The sequence below is a fragment of the Astatotilapia calliptera genome, chromosome 14, assembly GCF_964374335.1.
Source record: "Astatotilapia calliptera chromosome 14, fAstCal68.1, whole genome shotgun sequence".
In the NCBI taxonomy this organism is placed as follows: Eukaryota; Metazoa; Chordata; class Actinopteri; order Cichliformes; family Cichlidae; genus Astatotilapia; species Astatotilapia calliptera.
In genome coordinates, this window is record NC_137435.1 from 1,710,593 (window position 1) to 1,731,154 (window position 20,562).

The 20,562-nt window shown below is 48.1% G+C and overlaps 2 protein-coding genes across 8 annotated transcripts; one reads left to right on the forward strand and one right to left on the reverse strand.

Moving 5' to 3' along the window:
* Positions 1-355: 355 nt before the first annotated feature.
* Positions 356-12,630, reverse strand: LOC113035920 (P2Y purinoceptor 14). Of its 7 annotated transcripts, none has more exons than XM_026191787.2 (4): positions 12,494-12,629; positions 11,912-12,091; positions 11,224-11,382; positions 356-1,986 (listed from the first exon to the last, which is right to left on the reverse strand). In XM_026191787.2, exon 4 carries the CDS (start codon positions 1,982-1,984, stop codon positions 935-937), a length of 1,050 nt encoding a protein of 349 aa, XP_026047572.1. In that variant the 5' UTR covers positions 1,985-1,986; positions 11,224-11,382; positions 11,912-12,091; positions 12,494-12,629; the 3' UTR covers positions 356-934. The 7 variants fall into 7 exon arrangements, 6 of the variants coding, with proteins under 6 accessions (XP_026047572.1, XP_080145352.1, XP_026047575.1 ...); XM_080289226.1 differs by having other exon boundaries at positions 11,224-11,390; XM_026191790.2 differs by lacking the exon at positions 11,912-12,091 and having other exon boundaries at positions 12,494-12,630.
* Positions 12,631-12,701: 71 nt separating this feature from the next.
* shkbp1 (SH3KBP1 binding protein 1) lies at positions 12,702-20,367 on the forward strand. The gene is made up of 17 exons (XM_026191785.2): positions 12,702-12,840; positions 13,735-13,788; positions 14,091-14,136; positions 14,220-14,352; positions 14,436-14,516; positions 14,915-15,085; positions 15,184-15,274; positions 15,719-15,909; positions 16,016-16,131; positions 16,269-16,356; positions 16,585-16,701; positions 16,853-17,023; positions 17,142-17,297; positions 17,450-17,546; positions 17,925-18,109; positions 18,206-18,308; positions 18,501-20,367. The coding sequence occupies exons 1-17, from the start codon at positions 12,785-12,787 to the stop codon at positions 19,216-19,218; spliced, it is 2,574 nt and encodes an 857-aa protein (XP_026047570.1). The 5' UTR covers positions 12,702-12,784; the 3' UTR covers positions 19,219-20,367.
* Positions 20,368-20,562: the final 195 nt, after the last annotated feature.

The window sequence follows — 20,562 nt, forward strand, 5'->3', positions numbered from 1 at the left end:
CCAAAATATGTGTTTTTGATGTCAGAGCTGTGATTCAGACTGGCCACGTGTGATTTAACAATACCTTTACTGGGAATGTCATCAGCGCCCCCTGCTGGTCACAGGGTTCCATTACACTCCATTTTTTCCCCTTTAACTTTGTGTTTTTGAGGAACAGGTACTATCACCTCATTTAATTTACTTTAAAAAGAGGGATTTTAAAATGTCAGCAAAATAGTTATTAATATTTTTTATCCCACTCTGCTGCTCCTCGTGTACCTGCAAACAAACATGTAATGACAGATATGACCACCTGATGGCAGCAGAGAGGCATCAGCTGCAGTGAGCAGAGATTGAAAACATGACTAAATAGGAGTTATTTTAGAAGAAAGAAAAGCTTTATTTAAAATACAGACATCATAAAGCAGTTGTAATGACTCTGACAGCAGGAACACTATGACATCACAGTCAGATTGCTGCTCGTCCTGCGGTTTGACACGAGCTTCTAAAAAGAGGCGACTCGTGAGCAAATCAGCAGATTCTGCATGAACGGACTTTAATGCTGCAGGTTTGATGCCCACTCATCACAGTTCAGTTTCACTTCCACGTCAACACTTCCTCTTCCTCGCTGACCTTCCCTGTCCTCTCTGTCCTGCTTTTGGTCAGAACAATAAATAAAACCAAGAACTGAAGCTCTGAATACTTCTCTTATGTACACATAAAGGGATAAAAATATACATTCATGTCTCTTTCTATTTTACACATACAACTCCTGATTTACACACTTTTCTATCAGACCGAGAAACAAACAGAAGAGAGCAATTTTATTACAGCAAATAAAAAAAATACATGATTTCAGCTTCAACATTTAGGTTTTGCGTCTCCTCACGTCTCCTCAGGGGTCTTCTCCTCTCCTTGCCGCTGCCTTATTTGCCTTGTCTCCCCTCCTCGCCTTCTAAATGTTGCTCAGACTCTGCGCCGTGGTCAGGGACCTCCTCCTCCTCCTCTCTCGCCGCGACACTTTTCTCAGCAGCGATTCTCTGAAGGTTCGGCACATGAGGAAGTAGATGATGGGGTCGAGGCAGACATTGAGTGCTGACAGGAAGAGCGTCCCCTCTTTCACCTGCAGCAGCAGGAAGCGGGCGTACCGGCTGAAGCTCGACTCCGGCATCTGGCTCAGCGTGTAGGGGATGCGGCAGACGTGGTACGGCACGAAGCAGATGAAGAACACCACCAGGATGCTGAAGATGCTCCGGTTGGACTTGCGGCAGACGTCGCTGTTATCGCAGCGAACCCGGCGGTACGACTGGTAGATGCGGCGGGAGATGGAGGCATAGCAGAAGGCGAGGACCGCCAGAGTCACCCAGAACATTGAGACGCTGAAGATCGAGGACACCCGGTGCCACTCTTTGCCCAGCGCCGTCTTCAGATCCATGCACTTGCGGGCGTTTTCCTCGTTGGCTTCCTTGCTCGTCAGCAAGCTGTTGGGCATGAGGAAAACGGTGAGGAGGGTCCAAGAGAGGACGGCCAACACCCGGGCACACTTGGGGTTCTGCAGGTGGTGCAGGGAAAAGATCCTGGCTACTCTTGTCCTGCAGGAGGTGGTGGTGATGGAGGAGGGGGAGGTTCGGACAATCTTGACGTAGCGCTCGAGGCTAATTAAGCCCATGAAGAGGATCCCCATGTACATGGAGCAGTAGAAGATCACAGCGCTGTAGCGGCAGACGATCACGTGGATGTACCAGCCGCCGAGTTCCAGCTGAGCCACGATCCTGAACGGGTAGGTGCACAGCATGAGGAGGTCGGCCACCACCATGTTCTTCAGGTAGACCACCAGCCCAGAGTCGGCGGGCACTCTGAAGAAGATACAGGCGGCTCCGCCATTCAGAAGCGAACCCACCAGAAAGATCACAAAGTAGAGCAGGGGCAGGATCTTCAGGGTGAAGACGCTGTTGAAGTCTGCCGTCTGGTTGGACAGTAGGCTGGTGGAGTTGTTGTGAGCCATCCCTGCAAACACGAAGAACACAGTACGAGCTTTAGGACGATTACAGGAAACATTTTTCATTGGCATTAATAAAACGGGAGAAATCAGTGACAGAGGTGATGCTCTGTGGCTCCACCTGCAGAATCATTCTCTTTGAAATGAGTGATAAACGTAATCGTCACTTGGAGGAGGTGGACAGACTCTCTGTGGTCAGTGTTTGGTTTCCACTGACAGAGCTGCAGACTGTCTGCATGCACCACCACAGCGGCGTCATGGCGTTATGACAGAGCACAAAGTAACGACCGCTGAAGGCCTGAATCTGCATTTGTGCTTTAACCCATGTTCAGTGTTACGTTGTTTCTGTGCTGCTCGGCTGAAAAAACCTTTTGTGTTCATGCAGTGAGCTGCTCTGTTTACACTGGGCACGTGCACAAACAAGGTTTCACGGACGCTTCCTTTGTCCTGCTCTTCACGCACTTCCCTCCGATCCTGATTCATCCCAGTCCAACACGCAGCGCTCTCGTCCTTCATCTGCGCTGTGAAAACACTTACGGTCGGGTTTGACAGGACAGCACCGGCTGCATCGCGTGTTCCCGTGCTAGTAAAGTTATTTTTAACCTCAGATTTCTGCTAGTGGTCATTCCTGCACTAACCACACAACCTGCTGGCTTTAATTCCACCTGAAACACTATTTGGTTTCTTGTGCACCTACACCAGTCAACAGAAGCTGTTAGTGAATAAGAAATCCTGTGTGGAGATGGACACTTCCACTGTGGATCAGAAGAGCCGATATGAAGAAGGATCAGACAGCAGTTTCCATTTCAGGGAAGCAGCTAAACTCCTGATCAGGCAGCGTGTGGCGTGTCCCTGCAGTGTGCTGTTCCTCTTTTCCTACCATCTCCACATTGCTGATTGTCTCATAAAGCCACTGAATGCCCACAGCTTTAGAACGAGGATGTTTACTTCCTGTGCCAGAGCCACCAATAAATGGCCTGTTCCTTTGTTTGCTGCAGCTCAGAGCGAGCCACAGGGGACGATCATGTCGACTAAATGCACCAACGTGTTATATTATCGACCCTTACGAGGGTCTTTTCAGAGAACAAGAACAAACATAAAGTTTTTTTGATATCACATCACTCCAGGAAGCAGGCTCAACAAACTCTGAGTTCAAAAATAAACCCGGGAAAGGAATCCACTATCAACGGAGCGCCGATACCAGGATTCCCCAGACTTTACCCTGATATAACTTCATGTTAAATTAGACTTTAACCATCCATCCACTCTTTTATAATTATAATATTTCTGACTGTCTGAGGCAAAATTTCCCCGATTCAATTAGAATCGAATCGTGGATTGAATCGATTCGGGACCTTGTGAATCGAATCGATTCTAGAAATCAGTGACGATACCCAGCCCTAGTTGCAGGGCTAAGACTTTAACATTGCTTAAAATAATGCCGATTACATCTTGTGAACATCTGCTCTGCCAGCTGCCTGCACTGTTCGTCTGCAACCCCAAGCAAACCTAAGGCGTGCTGGACTCGAGCTTGGTAAACCAGCGGTGCACTTGACTCTCCTCCACATCCATAAAGTGCGCTACAAACACAAACAGCTAACAGGTGGATTTTCCTGTTTCAGTGCAGCTAGCGATGGGTGGAGAACCACTTACTGCTGACGGGTGTGGACAGTTTAGGATCAAACCCACTTCTGCTGCCACGGGCAGCGCAAAAGTACCCCTTAGACTGCTTTTAGTTTAGTTTCCTTGTTTTCCACTGCATCATTGATTCTATCACTAGTTAGCTAACATAAGCTAATGTAAGTCTGTTAGTGGCAACCAACCAACCACATGACAGCACTGTAGTGGCACAAGATGGCGCTACAAACTCTGAAGACGTCAGCTTCACAGACGGACTTAAATAAGACCGTTTTTTAGAGCAGGAGGCAAATTAGCCTTTAAACATGTGTGTGTCATGTCCACTGTAACACCAGAGCTCAGCTCAGAGACGTTAGCTAAGCCCGGTTCCTGGACCTGCGTCCTGGACTTCGTGGACTCTGCATTCTTTTGGGATACAAGTTCCCAAAGTTTGCATCTGTAGTATCTGATCATACACACTGAGAGGATGCTGACTATGCAATAACAGCTGCAAAGCTTCTGCTTTTACCTTTGACAGGCACAGGACGTGGTGCAGGACCTTCACTGATATTTCATGTTTATGAGACTTAAAGGGAAGTTTGCTTATAACTCCAGCCATTGTGTGAAGGCTGTAAACATTCACAGGAATCATTTGTTAAGTAAACGAGTCTCATCCAGATCCCCGATGTCATTCCTGAGCATTTGTTTGTTTGCTGTGACTCAGTTATGGAAACAAACTCACTTCTTTGAAACTGAAGCTCTCACGAATCAGACCAGCAGACCCCATTTGTTCTGACTCGATAGTAAAACACTCATACTCAGTAAAACAAGAGCATCCATTTCCTGGATGGTCTGAACCACACAGTGTTTGTCGGGCACAAACAGTGAAGGTTTCAGTGTCAGTGACTTTGATTGGTGCAGACGAGGCCAAGCACATCACTCCGGGCCTCCTGTGACAGGACTACATCAATGCTGTTATTACAAAGAGACATTCACCTCACCCACCCAGGTGAAAAAGGTTTCTGTATCAGGCTGTTTCTTTATCCACTGTGGACTGACTGCTGGACCAAAGCACACAGCATGTTAAACCATGAGGCAGGTGAGCTTCAGCAGCAGAAGACCACACTGAGGCCACCTAAGGTCACCTAATCCAGGTCTAAGGATAAGATTTACCAAAGGGGGAAGTTAAAAACTTAATCTTAAGAGTAGAGATAGTCTCTGTCTCCTGAATCCAAAGCAGCATTTTGGATTAGCTGAAGGCTTTTCAGGGAGTTTTTAGGACTTCCTGATAATAATGAATTACAGTCGTCCAGCCTGGAAGTAATAAATGCATGAACTAGTTTTTCAGCGTCACTCTGAGACAGGATATTTCTAACTTTAGAGATGTTGCACAAATGGAAGAAAGCAGTCTTACATATGTGTTTAATATGTGCATTAAAGGACATTAGGTACCAGCTTGCAGAGCAGGACAGACGCAGCCAGGCTGCCTCTGTGTTAGCCCAGTCGACCAAAGGCAGAGACAGCAGCTATGCTGACGGTGGTTATCAGCGGCCTCTGTTTATCCAGGCTCTCCGAGTCAGACTTTCACTCTTTTCCTGCACCAAACCGACCAATTGTGTGACACCTACTCCAGTGAGAGACTTTCACAGAGCAGATCTATGTAGAATATAAAAATATTACAGACTGTGGGTAGTTGTTGCTACTTGCTGGCCACAGCTTTATTTTTAGCACTTTAAACTCGTTAAATCAAACTTAAATGCGTCAGCTGCAACAGATCAAAGTGAAAACCAGAAACAAACTAACAACAAGCTGAAGGAAGGAGGGGAAACAGGCGACCCAGCACAGAGTAAACCAGGAAAAACTACAAGCACAACAAAACCAGATATTCTGCTAATCTGGGCTCTGATAACTGACCAGGACCAGTATGTAACCAGTATGTAACCAGTATGGATAGATTTGTCGGCACATCCTCACGAGTTTGGGGATGTGAGAAGAAATGAATCCACACATTAACCCTCTGTGGTTTTTTTGATACCTTTGGCGGTGTGGATGGTTTGTTGCTGTCATTTCTTTGGTCGCTGTTTTTTCCACTTCTCAGCATGCATGTGAACGCACCCACACACACACACACACACACACACACACACGTAGGTTAAGAAAAAGAACCCTTTGGTTTAGCATGAAAACATGACCACATCACTTCATCTGAATCTTCAGTGCAGCTCGACCACAAACCAGCGGCTCTTCCTCTGCAGCGTCAGTACAAACCCTGTTTTTGACTCTGTGGTCAGAAATAAAAGATCAAACTGACACAAAACACAACTGAAGGATTTCTGAGTAAAACATGAAGTCAGCCTCAATCATGTCACAGAAGTGTTTTTCCTTGCAGCTCTGACTGTTATATTTCTGTAAGCTGCGCGTCCTGCAGCAGAATCTGTCCTCACGCTCGGGCTCCTGCGTTCGTGCGCCGTTACATCCTGACGTGTGTTTGTGCGTGTTTATGAGCTTGTTTGTGTTTGTTTTTGGGCTCGTTTTCTCATACTGTTGACATTACGTGACATGTTTCCACATTCTTGAATCAGTAAACCAAACAGAAACCTGCTGGATGAAACGACATTAATAAAACAGCACATGCCGCCAGCCTGTGCAGGTATAAGCGAGCAACAGCTGGCACACTTATATTAATGTGGAAACCACAACCGAGGTTACAGTTGGCTGCTGAAAATCTTTCTGCAGCCGCTCGTTTAGAGCAAAACTGTTGAGTTCATCTGATTCATTTGCACCTTTGAGCTCTTTTGAACATCCTGCTCTCCGTGTGTTTGTTTCATCCATGCATGCTGCAGGAGAGCGCAGCTTCTGCCCTCACACTTCGCTCTTTCTTACAGCAGCTGGGAGCAACGCATCACCACAGCGTGGCGTTTACATCTGCTGTTCACACTCGTGACAAATATCCCATCAGCTGAGGAGATTACCGACAAACGTCCTCATCTGATGGTGATGCGCTTTTTCAGTTTTCTAAAACTTTCTGAGCTCTTCTGATGTTTGATCACTTCTAATCTCCCTTCCTTCCTTCCTTCCTTCCTTCCTTCCTTCCTTCCTTCCTCTGAGATATTTAAAGAAAAAAAGTTTTGAGTGTTTTCTGTGCGTGTAATAAGTTGGCCCGCACCGATGTGAGCTAATGTTATCTAAATGTCAGAGTTGCCTCACTCAGGTTTGCAGCTGAAAGGTCAGATCGTGTGTTAATGTTTCCTTCACTCAACAGAAAAATAACCTTTACAACATCCACAAAGTTTTATAAGTAAGAAGCGCTCTGAACGCAGAACAAAGTCACATGAAGCAGCTGAGCGAGCAGAGAGCAGCGTGGTGGAGCATTCTTCCCCTGTGACGGATTTATCCCGAAACAGTTTGTTTGAGCCTCCGGCAGGTTTTACTGCTTCTTCGGGCTCCGGAGCCTCGGTGAGCCGAGGTCCACCACGCTGCCTCCACACGCATCACGCCTCTACAGCTACACCTCTCTTACATTAATCACAGACTGACCCAATAACACAGCTCTGTCATCAGCTTAAAGGTGCATCAGATGGTTCTCTCACCATAAACTCCAGATGTTGCTCAGGCTCCCATACAGATGTTGCCTTCACCTGTGGTCTGCTTTCCTGCTCTGTGAATGGGAAGCTGAAGTGCTGCTGACAGCTGAGTCTGAGCTGTTATAGTCTGCAGTGGACTCCACTTCCTCTCTCTCTCTCTCTCTCTCTCTAACCCCCCTCCCCCCGTAGAGGAGCCCTCCTCCTCTGTGTCTGACTAACACGTCTATGCAAACATGATAACCCTGCTCCGACCGTTGCATGTTACAACACACTGCTGAGGCCTCTGCATGACAAATACTCCACAAATGCAAAATCTGATGTGTTTGCTGCGTCACAGCTGGATGTTAGCAGATGTTTCTAATCACCTGTGAATATGGTGCTGATATGTGCGCTGGTGTGGACTGGGTAATGCGTTAGGAATGAAAGGATGCCCCGTCGTTTGAACTCTGCAGAGAAAAACCGATGCAGCAGGCGAGTCCGTTTCACTGCAGCAGCTGGTACAGCGTCAGGGCGTCGGTGACAGTCGGAGGTGCAACCTGCTGGTATTAGACCCAAACACAGTGTCGTGACCTCATGCTGCCAAAGACGAGGAAGGAAAAGGTCAGCGGCCTGCAGCTGTAAACCCACTCCTGTTGGGGTTGTCTCACACTGCCCTTTTCCATCAGTGCGTACTCGACTCTCAGGGTTTCCACAGGTGCAGGTACCTGGTACCGAGTACTCGACTACCTGCTCTAAGCAACCATCCAAAAATGTGATGTGGCTGGATTGGCTGACCAATGGCATCGCTCGATGTGTCATGAGAGCAACTCCTTCACAGTGCCGTCTCTGAACTGTGACAAGATTTAAAACCAGAACTCTTCACATGCCACGAGTGTCCAAAAAATGCATCTACGTGCCTGAGTGCACTGAGGCGCTGCCACGCGATTGGCCGATTAGAAGCGAGCAGTTAGTGCGACTTTATTCTTTTGCCTCTTTGATTTGTGGTTTAAACATTTGCCTTAGAAAGACCTGAGCCGACACGAAGCCAGCATGAGCTGAAAGTTTGCTTCTCAGGTTCATCTGAACTTTTTTAATCTGCAGGGATTTTAGTTTTTTCCTGTCATGTTTTAAACTGACATGTTTTCTGTCCCGACTTTGCTTCCTGCCAGCTTCATTCTGTTGTCACTGTTGTGTACGTCCTTGTTTTCGGGTGAATCCCTTCTGTAAACACTTCTCGTTCCAAGTTTGCATTTCTTGTAAGCTTCTAACCTTCTTCCTGTTGAGCTTTAGACCTTTGCCCCCCTCCCAGCCTGCACCCTGCGTTATTTTTGCTCGTCTCAGCCTCTTCATTCTGTTTCCTTTGTTCTTGTAACTGTTGGTTCTTTAATTGAAGCTTGTTTTTCACTTCCCTCAGAGGCCCGGGGTAATGCATGAAATTAGTGAAGATGTGAAATATGAAACAGCTGCTTTACATGTATCAGAACCTCAAATTCAAAGATGGCCAAACAGGACATGGCGGCAGAAACCCGAGTGCAGAGTTTTGTCCTGCACTGTTCACCTGTCGCTCTGAGCAGATAACAGGATGTGTTTCAGACTATTTCTGGGCAGATGTTCTCACTGCATCTTTTTTTTTAGCTCCAGCGTTTTCCAATTTTAGCCTTTTAGATCTCTCCCTCTCTTCCTTTGTTCCACTATGATGGGGGCTCCTCCTGCACCTCGCCGTCCACTTCAAATCGTTCTTTGGGTTTATTGTGCATCAGGTGCAGTAATGCTAAAGTTCATCCATCCACTCGTATCACCCACAGGAAGTCGTTTTAGGATTTTAACCCGTGTTTTTAGGGTGTGGTTTTTAATTAGCAGGCGCTTCATCTTTACTGCACGCTGTCTTAATCTTCTGACTGGATGCAGCTCTGCACAGCAGGGTGAGCTGCCCCTGTGCAATTTGCAGTTTTGCATGTTGACCACGTGACTTTAACTCGTCCACAGCTTTGGTTGGTGACAATTATGGTTACGGGTGGGATCAAGAGAATAAGGCCCAAAACCAGGCTGCGAGTGGGTGATGTACTGCTGGAGTCCAGGTCAAAGGTCTCCAGACCAGTTAGTGACTCCTGGAAACCACCTGTTGCTAAGGAAAACCTGTACTCGTCTTTGTGATTGCATTCATCAGTAGCATGTTGCTGCAGTCGTACTTTCAAAGGATTGTCTATGAAAGCTGGGGAGCATGCCGTAGACTGGACTGGGCCGACCGCTGAGTGTCGACCGTCATAACTACAGTACATGGTGTTTGGGTGAGATGCTTTGTAACTTCAGTCACGATTTTCACCGAGATTTAACACAAGATCCAAACCACACTGTGCCACTGCCCAAACACAACATTCAAAGTATAAAAACTGTTCCTTTGTGTTACATTCATACCAAATCACGTGTTTGAAGCAGTTCTTTCTTCCACACATTGATTCTCTGTATGCCATCGATGAACGTAGAGATGCATCTTTGATTAATACAACATCTTTTAGACTTTCTGCAAAATGAAAAAAGTTGAACCTGATCAAAGTCCTTTCTAAATGATGCTCATCAAGGCACCTTTGTAGGCAGAGCTGTGGATACAGTGAAGAATAGTTATCGTGACAGCGGCGCTCATGTGCCGACGTGTACACAAACATTTCTGGGGGATTTTCTGTTGACCGGTCCAGCAGTTTGTTTCTTTGTCATCTTCGGTCCTGCTGCGTCCGCCCACGCTGCCTCGCTCTGCAGGAGAATGGGAGGAAGAGGAATCCAGCAGGGAGGAGGAAGATATCAGACACGAGAGGAGGAAGTGGAGCATCTCTGTCATTTGAGCTGAAACAACACTAAACATCTGCACAGCTGCAGGGACGCGCGCCCAGTGAACGCAGCCCTGCTGCGCTGCGCTCAGCGCGCATTTACACTCACTCACATCTGTTTTTGTATGGTAACCTACATTTGTTCTGTACAGCAGCAGACTGTGAATAAATCCTCGTGGTTACCGCTAACAGCAGAGGATCGTGGCTCAAGAGTTGGGAGTTCGTCTTGTAATCGGAAAGTTGCCGGTTCGATTCCCGGCTCGGACAGTCTCGGTCGTTGTGTCCTTGGGCAAGACACTTCACCCGTTGCCTACTGGTGGTGGTCAGAGGGCCCGGTGGCGCCAGTGTCCGGCAGCCTCGCCTCTGTCAGTGCGCCCCAGGGTGGCTGTGGCTACAATGTAGCTGCCATCACCAGTGTGTGAATGTGTGTGTGAATGGGTGGATGACTGGATGTGTAAAATGCTTTGGGGTCCTTAGGGACTAATTAAAGCGCTATATAAATACAGGCCATTTACTATTTAGTCACATTCACGCTGTCTTGGAAACTGTGAGGTTGCTTTAGGATGATTTCACATGTCTTTGTATTAAGCTGGGCTCGCTGACGGGGCTCTGCCTTTTACTATAGAGGGCGCCGCAACCGTTGCTTGCCACCACTGACAAACAGCCCATCCCACTCTGAACACGTTAGTTTAACCCTAACAAACAGGATGGATTATGGAGAGATAAAAAGTCCAGTGGCTTTATTGTCATTCCAGCCATGTGCACAGTGAAGTGAGACAACATTCCTCCAAGACCACAGTGCTACAGATGACAGACAAACATGGGACCACAGAAAGTGCAAGTGTGCAAAAACTGCTAAAAACAAAAACAGTGCAACAGCAGACAGAAGTACAAAAGAAAAGTGCAACGATGACAGTGGGCTGTGCAAAAGTAACTCAGTGTGTGTGTGTGTTCCTGTCCAGCTATCTTTGTGAGGACCAAAATCTGCATTCTACTATACTTGTGAGAACCAACAGTCCCTTGTGAGGACACACTCACCGGTCCTCACAAGTTTGAAGCCTTTTTGAGGCTCAAAATGTGGTTTTAGTGTCAGGCTTACAATTAGGTTATGGTTTAGGGTTAGGCATTAATTTTTAATGGTTAGGGTAAGGGGCTAAGGAAACCATTATGTCAGTGAAGGTCCTCACTAAGATAGCTGAACAGCCTGGGGGAGGAAACTTTCTCAGTATGGCAGTGAGGGTACCTTTGCCAGAAGGAAACCGGGTGAAGTAGACAGAACAGCCTGGCTATGCTCTTCATCTCTCAGCTGGTCCTGCGTAGCTCTTCCTCATGTATCGCTGAACTTGTCCTGGTGTATCATCAAAAGCCTCTGAATCTGTCAGCCTGTCCTGACTGTGGACACCTGCCGTCCTCGGAGGAAATCAAACACGACAGTTAGCAGAATATTCAGAATTTACCTTTTTCTTAGACTCGCTTTTATAATTAATAATAATATTAATATAATTAATAACTTCTGCTGAGGTTTTGTTACAGTTTGGATTTGTCTGGGCCTCACGCTTTAATTTTTGCGCCCTCTAGTGGTTAAAATACTTCACCACAGGTGTTTGTCGCCCAGGGCTGGTGTTTAATCCTGAATGATTGTATTTGTCAGACCCTGATGCAGACTTGGAGTCAACACATGTTGGTCTGGTTTGCTCATTGAATTATTCCAAGAATAAGTCTGTTACATGATTTCATCCTGAAAAGATTTTTGTGAAATACTATTAGATCTCCTTCTGATTTCACTCTTTTGCTCACTAACATGTTTCAAAGATGTGTCCGGCAGCCTCGCCTCTGTCAGTGCGCCCCAGGGTGGCTGTGGCTACAATGTAGCTGCCATCACCAGTGTGTGAATGTGTGTGTAAAGCGCTATAGAAGTACAGGCCACTTACCATTTATATCCCCATCATGAAGTCTGTCCTTCTACAGAGCCTCTGCACATTACCCACACTTTCATTTAGTTTCATTTCTTTTCATATTCTGAAGTCTGCAGATTTTCTCTGATCGGTTTCATTTACAGTCACGTGAACAGGACTGAAGGAGTGGAGTAGTGGAGAGCTGCAGCACTTTCACTTTAAAGATCAGAGGCTGACATCAGAAAATGACCTTGCGATGGTCACCTGAATATATTTTGCTGAGGTCTGAACTTTGAATGAACCCCTGCAGCCGCTTCTTTCTTTTCTTTTCAGCCATTCTGTCGGACATTTACCTCTGGGCTTGGGATCATCGGTCTTATTTACATACAATATTTTAAATAAGGCCATAACAACAACAACAACAACAATAATAATAATATGTCCTATTGAATAATATTTACAGTTTTCAAAAAGCCAAAAAGTTTTCTGAATTGATTTGCCTGTAAAGAAACAAAGATACTAAATGCAGAGGTGCAGGCTTTGACTTTAAAATTAAACATACTCCAGTATTCCTTATCTCTTTTTAGTTTTTAATCAATTAACTTTGTTTTTATTTACCTTTAAAAACAAGTCTTCGTTTTGTTTTCTTCTGTTTTCCCCCAGGAACTGGTCTTCGGTCCTGATCTAGTCAGACTCCGGGCTTTGGTTCATTGTGTGCCCCGGATCCGGCGCTCCCGGCCGGGTTTCTCCGCGGGTAGACCGAGGCCATAACGCGGCCATTATGCCCCGCCCCTCTGTCCGACCTCCGGAAGCCGGCTTAAAGCACAACGGAAACAGAGTTTATCACCGAAAAATGGATTAAAACTGTGTCTTTGGCGGTCATTGTCGGAGTCTCCGGGCCTTTAGAGGATGTCCACCACGGCGAGGAGCGGAGACATCATCCACCTGAACGTCGGAGGGAAGAGGTGAGACCCAGGAGTGGCTGCTAACCCGGCTAGCTCCCGCGGCTAACATGGGAGGATCCGTTATCGGACAGACTGCTTCCAGTATCATAGTGTAGTAATGTTCTCTAAAGTATCTCTGCGCTAAGACATTAAACACGTTTTATAACCCCTTCTATTGCACAGTATACTTTAGATGTTTTTAACCCGGTTATAAAGTCCGTGTTTCGCGCTTTGTGAGTTTTTCCAGCCCCGCACTTTGTTATTGTTAGCTAGCATAACTTTGCTCACACCAGAACCTGGCACAGAGGAGAGAAACAGGAAACGAGCCGCTGTAAGCTAGCTGTACTGCGCACATTAAACATATAAACGACGAATAAATAATAAAGTTCAGATTTACTTCAGTAAGAGTTTATATTTGGCCTGTTTAACGTAAATAAATTAAAACTATGCTGTCCGACAATGGAACTGTTAAAGTTAGCAAAACAGGTTTGTCTTTTGTTGAAAGGCAGGTGATGTGAGGTACATGTTCACCTATTAAACATGTCAGAGTCAGGCAGAGGGACTCAGTCAGGAGTGTTTATAAAGACTGAAGCTCATCGCTCGTTTTTTATTCAGTGTTTAGTGATAAAATATTGATCTTTAACCAAGACACGGATGCAGGAAATCACGGCGTGCTGGAGCGCAGCAGGGCAACAGTTTCATGTCCGTTAGTAAAAACGGATGTAAAAGTTTCTCGGTGCTCATTAGACTTTAATGTGCACCTGTGACTCCGTGCACGAGGCGCAGGTATCACCAGGGTCAGATAAGGAGTGAAAGGTCAGTGAGGAGGAGGAGGAGAGGGGAGCTGTTCACACTGCTGTTATGTCTGTTGTTTTATGACAACACGAGAGTCAACGAGTGTGTGTTTGCTTTCAGGTTCAGCACCTCCCGCCAGACGCTCACCTGGGTCCCTGACTCCTTTTTCTCCAGGTGGGTCAGAGAGGGAGACCCTGGCTGTCGGGGGCTTTTAGGTTACTTTCTCTGGACTACATGCACTTCACTCCCTAAAAGCTGATTTTGAGCTGGACATGCTAAAAGTCTGCTCATTTGGTCGAATGTGTGCAGAAACATGCATGTTAATATGCGTACGTGAGCTAGTCTGTGATGTGATGAAATTGTCGTGTAAGTGAAATGAAAGGCAGATGTGACTGAACTGGTTCTTGTATTTTGGAAAGCTGAGTTTGCTGGTTTCTGACATCTTGATGGTTTCTTTGGGGGTTTTCTCTCTTCAGCCTTTTGAGCGGCCGGATCTCGACTCTGAAGGATGAAACTGGAGCTGTAAGTAAAGCTCCTCTTCCTCACGTCCCCGCATGCTTTTCCTCCTCGCGATAACTGCGTTTGTCCCTCCTCTCTCGCTGTAGATCTTCATCGACAGGGACCCCTCCCTGTTCGCGACCATCCTCAACTTCCTGCGGACCAAAGAGCTCCACCCGCGCTCCATCAACGTGCACATGCTCATGCACGAGGCCGAGTTCTACGGCATCACACCGCTCGGTGAGGCTGGACCGCACTCTGAGCTGAGCACGTAAAGCCGCAGACGTCGCTAAACGTTCTTCATCACTTTGTTTTTGGAACAGTGCGTAAGCTGCAGCTGTGTGACGAGCTGGACCGGTCGTCCTGCGGAAACGTGCTTTTCAACGGTTACCTGCCGCCTGCAGGTACACCTGTCCTCACAGCACACCTGACCCCCACCTGACAGGGCATTCAGGAAGTTTAAATGCACAACACATAATTTATGCAGGTGTTAGGATGCTTTCTATAAAAATGTAACTAATTTAAAAAAAATTTGAAATTAAATATCTTAAACTTCAAAATGCTTTATCGGGTAAAATTTTCATACAATGTGAGCATGTCTGTATTTATTATATACGAATCATTGCAAACTTAAAAAGTTGTTATGATTAAAATAACGAAATCTTTTCTGTTTCAGATAAAATGTGCCGCAGGAGGCTCACCACTCACATAAAACGATGCAAATATAATTAATGTCCTGTTTCTAACTGAAACGTGGAGGCGTGATCCTGATTCACAGCTCCTTCTGTCTGTGTCGTCCCAGTGCACCCGGCGAAGCGTCGGAACCGTCACAGCGTGGCCGGGTCGCAGTTCATGGCGGGCCGCGTTGTTCCTGTAGAGCGAGCGCCGGTCCGACGCAGCAACACGATGCCTCCGAACCTCGGGAATTCTGGGATACTGGGAAGAGGCATGAACGAGGATCGGACGTCAGGAGGTCGGCACGTTAAATAATGCTTCTTTATTTTGTACTTTTTTAAGATCGGAGGGACGTGGTGGGAGTTTCATTGTGTGTGCGTGCGTGTGTGCGTTCAGGGCACTCATCTGACCCCGGCATGGTTCGGATCATCTGCGGCCATCATAACTGGATCGCTGTGGCCTACGCGCAGTTCGTGGTCTGCTACAGGTAAACGCGTCACATGACCTCTGTTGTTTATTTGTTTTCACGTGACTGGGAGCGGCTCAGACACATCGGCACATCCTGCTGCATCCACACCTCCGTCCGAGCATCTGTAGCCGTTTCAGTAACACCGTGAGCCTCCTTAGAGAGACGTGCACACACGTGCGCACAGGTCACTGCTGCGTGCTCTCACACACCTTTAACTGCAGGTCGCAGGTCATTTATCACCCGTTTAAATTTGACTGTAGTCTGAGGTTTGCGTTAATCTCAGATTAGCTAATACTCGGGCCAAAGCCCAATAATCCTTATTCCGTACTGAGTCGTCCCGTCAGTTTGTAGTCTGTCAGAGAAGTGGGGGGGAAAAGCTGTTTTAGCTCCTCCCACTGTAAGCTAACTGTCTTCTGATTGGCTGTCCCTCTCCTGCCTCCTTCTTCCCGCCTCCTCTCTCAGGGTGAAGGAGTCGACCGGGTGGCAGCAGGTCTTCACCTCTCCCCGCCTCGACTGGATGATCGACAGAGTCGCGCTCAACGCCAAAGTGATGGGCGGGTCGCTGGGAGACAACGACAAGATGGTGGCTGTCGCCTCGGTGACGGAGATCATCCTCTGGTCCATTTGCCCTGATGGCAACGGCAATGAAATCGGTACGAGTTTCTGCGCAGTGTTCCCGGGAATCGGGACGTAGGTTTGATGAGCTGCTCGGGAAACGTTCCCAGTAACAAAAACAAACGTGTTTCTCCCTCCCCGCAGGCGTCTTCAGTCTCAATGTCCCCGCTGAGGCTCTCTTCTTTGTTGGTAACCAGCTCATCGCCACCAGCCACACGGGGAAGGTGGGGGTGTGGAACGCAGTCACCAAACACTGGCAGGTGGGTGGAGACGCTCTCAGATGGTCGCTTCAGTGGAAGTGCTGAAGCCTGAACACCTGCCGAGGGAGCTGATTGGACCAAGTCTGTTTCAGGTGGTTATCGGTCTGCTTCACACATGTTCTCTGTGACCTTTGCAGAACCAGGATGTGGTTCCCATCAGCAGCTACGACACCGCCGGCTCCTTCCTTATCCTGGGCTGCAATAACGGCTCCATCTACTACATCGGTAAGAAGCTGCAGATCGATGAGTCGGATCAACTGAAAACTGCTCAGTACGAGTATAAATTCATCAGATTGTTGGCTCGTGGTCATTAATTTACCAACCAGAACCTGAATCTGTTCAGTAAATGCTGCGGGCCACTCTCACCAGCTTTCATTGGGAGGCTTTGGCTTCACGACTTGACAGATGTTTAAAAAGTCCCCGCTGTTCACAATGTCCCTGTTTGCTGGTCAGATGTTCAGAAGTTTCCTCTGAGGATGAAGGATAACGACCTGCTGGTGACGGAGCTGTACAGAGACCCGACCGAAGACGCCATCACCGCTCTCAGCGTCTACCTCACACCCAAAACAAGTACGGAGACACTGACACTGCTGCTAATACAACCACTGCAGGGCGTCAGTTTTCTCCACATTCCTTCACCTCAGTCTGTTAGAGACGAGTCAGGGAAAGTCTTATTTTTCATGTTCCTGCAGCCGTCTCACACTTAGCCCGGTTTGCTCAGGTGACAGCGGGAACTGGATCGAGATTGCGTACGGGACCAGCTCGGGGACTGTTCGCGTCATCGTTCAGCATCCAGAGACCGTGGGCTCAGGGCCTCAGCTTTTTCAGACCTTCTCTGTCCACCGCAGCCCCGTCACCAAGATCATGCTGTCGGAAAAGCACCTCATCTCAGGTACGAGAATCGCCTCGTCTTGGAAACTGGCGTTCTGTGTCGAATGCAGGGCTTAAGCTGATGTCTGCAGCTCGTTCATGGTGTCGTTGTTTCTGAGCTCCTCTTCGTCGTCCTTCAGTTTGTGCAGATAACAACCACGTGCGGACGTGGACGGTGACTCGCTTCAGAGGAATGATCTCCACCCAGCCGGGGTCCACGCCGCTCACCTCCTTCAAGATCCTCAGCCTGGACGACGTGGACGGGCACGGAGGCTGCAGCGCCGGCACCGAGATCGGTAACTGTCACCCCGATCGCAGTCCGAGCTGTGTTTGAGGACTGTAGCTCTGCTTCTGTAATGAAGCGATGGAATTCATCAAAGACAATCAAACTTTGACTTTGTCAGATTTCTTCAGATCTCCTTTCGTTTCACTGTCTCGTTGGTTTCAGGGCCGTATGGAGAGAGAGACGATCAGCAGGTGTTTATCCAGAGAGTCGTTCCCGACACGGATAAACTCTACGTCCGGTTGTCCTCCAACGGGAAGAGGTGGGAGAGCCGTAGACACTTGTAACCCACCTGGTTATAACTGTGTGTGGTCAGTTTAGTTTTAGGATCCCCATTCGCTCCTGCAGTAACAGTAGCTGCTGTTCCTGTTCCCTACATGCATGAAAGACAAACAACACAATTAAAAACAACAACACTGTCCTCGGCGTCACATTGGTTCAACAAGGAGGTAACGAAACACGCCGCCTGTCTGTCGACTGGCGTGTAGAGTATTGACGTCCATGTTGGAAAGTAAACGTAATAACAGAACAACCCGCGAGCACACGATGTGTGATCATGTGACACTGAAGGTTAAAGAACGTTTAGAACCAAACGTCTGTTAAGACCAAAATATCGTGTGTGTGTGTGTGTGTGTGTCAGGGTATGTGAGGTGCGTTCGGTGGATGGGACCTCCATCACGGCCTTCATGGTCCACGAGTGCGAGGGCTCGAGCCGCATCGGCTCTCGGCCGCGTCGCTACCTGTTCAGCGGCCACAGCAACGGCAGCATCCAGATGTGGGACCTGACCACCGCCATGGAGATCGCCGGCAAGGTCGACATCAGAGGTAAAACTCCAGACTCGTGATGTAGAAGAACAACTTCTTGTGCTCTGCAGTTAGTTAGCAGCTGATCAACATGGGTTCTCATTGGCTGTTTGGCAGCACTGGGCGGACCCACAGAGGAGGAGCTGCTGGAGCTGCTGGACCAGTGCGACCTGGCTCTGACCAGAACACCTGACAGCACGCCCCGAGCTTCCACCTGCAGGTAGAGTTCCCTCCCACTGAGCCTCATTCACACAGGGTGATGCGGTGCAGAGTCCACGTTCTTCTTTGGTGTTTCTATTTTGACAGATGACTTCTAATCTCGCGTCTTTGATGGATGCCATTGGTCGTTTGCAGTCGTAAACATCATGCGCTTACTGTGGTTGCTGATTTGTGTCACTTCCTGTTCCTGCAGCCTTCACTCTCAGCTCAGCGATGCCTTCAGGACAGAGCACCTTCGCTCTATGGGAGGAGGACGAGGTGCAGCCGGAGGTTCGGGTTCGTCTGCGTCGCTGTACGGCAGCCTCCCCCGCCAGGCTCCGCCCCCCGTTCCCTTCGCTAAACCTGCCCGAGAAGCTGGCCTTTCACCTGGACTGCAACAAGGCCCCTCCTACCCCACCTGCAGCCAGACCAGCAGCCCCCGTCCCCTCAGGCATCTGGACCGGGACAAAGAATGTGGGTCTGTGCGCAGGGGGAGCTTTGTTGAGCGCTGCCAGGAGCTCGCCAAGGGTTCAGAGGCGGCTGTGAGCGTAGGGTTCCCGCCGGGGTCAGAGGGCATCAGGCGGAGCCTGGCGGTGTGCAGTGAGTTGGAGGCCAAATTCGGCCTTAGGACCCCTCCCACCTTCACTGTACCCCCTGCTGCTCGACATTCACCTGGACCGCCATCATCGCTGTCCTCGTCACCGCTCTCCTCGTCATTACACCGCAGGACCTCACCCGCTTCCCCGCCGAGCCCTGCCTCCGCAGCGGTGAGCCCGACCCGTTCTCAGGCATCTGTCTCCCCTCGCCACAACACTGCGGCGTCACCCGTTGATTCCTCGGGGACCCCCGAGAGTCCCCCAGGTCCCGACAGCCCCACCCCTTCTGGCCCGCCCACCAGCCCCAAACCACATATGAATGAGACCAGCTTCTGATTGGCTGATCTGCCTGAGAGCTTCGGGTTCAGGTGGACACACGATGGCTGAAAAAACTGAAAACATGACTAAAAGCTGTTGTCAGGTGAGACGTGAAGAAGAAAATGATACGATCAGCTCCTCCGGTGGTTTTTGATAACGGCTGCAGATCGACCTTCAGTCTTTATTTCAGGTAAAACAAGAAAAGGCCCCAAGGCGAGGAGAAGTAACCTCTTTGGCACAAAAGCGTCTTTTAATTAGAATTGGATGGTTGTGACAGGATGAAGACCAGGTCAGAGCTGCTGCAGGAAGCCTGGGTTTGTTTGAACCACGTCAGCATGCTGATGCGTCGCTGTTATCAGAGTAACCTGTCGCACTGTAACGTCACAGTTCAGCTTCTGGCAGCTGAAGAGACGGACGCTTCCTTCGGGAGGCGGTGGAGACCAAAAACTGAGCTAAAAGAGTAAAATCCCAAACGGAGACTCCTCAGGTGATCGAGCACAAAGCTGTTTGTAGCTTTTCTAACCAGCACTCTTTCTAACTTTTCTAACAGACTTCACAGTTTTGTCTTTTTATTTCATTTGTATGTTTGCTGACTTACCGACCCTGAACGTCTCACAGCTGCTTTGAGGAAACCTGATAATTCCCCAGAATCTCCAGGAACTTCCCTGGAACAAAAACTAATTTGCAGATGAAATAAAATAATTAAAGGGTCAAAAAACTGAAGCGATTTGAAGGGAACTGAATCTGTGTGCATCAGGACTCATTTCCCTGTTTGGGTCTTCAGGTCTCTGAAACCGCCTTTGAAGGTTTTATGAACTCTACATGTTTACTCTGGACGTTTTCAAACTCATCATGTCACCAAAATATCAAAAATCCAATTTAAATTTAAAGTCTGAGCTCGTTTGAAGCTCATTCCCTGGGAGTGCAGAGGGTGTAACTGTTTAGGTTTTCTGTAGTACACTTTATGGCCAGCAGGGGGAGACTCCAGTACAGGAATGTTAGGGGTGCAGCTCACCTGTTACCCAATTTCTTCATGGTGCGTTCAGGGCTGTCAGGCGATTATTTTTCACGACTTTCTACTGTTTCTCAGATTTTGTAAGTTACCTATGAATCCTGATGATGCATTAATAATCCTAATCGATAATAAACAATAATATATCACTCAAAGCACGGAGTCCTTTTTCTGCTGCATTGGTGCTTTTAAGGGGAAAATGTATTTCCAGGAAGCCTCAGAGTAAACCGGTGATTACAGGAAAACTGCGTCTTCCTCCTTTACTGTGATGAAGCAGAGCCGCCTGCTGCCCACAGTCTTCCTCGGGTAAGCTGACCTCAGACACGGGTTAGTTTCTGATGTTCGCTCAG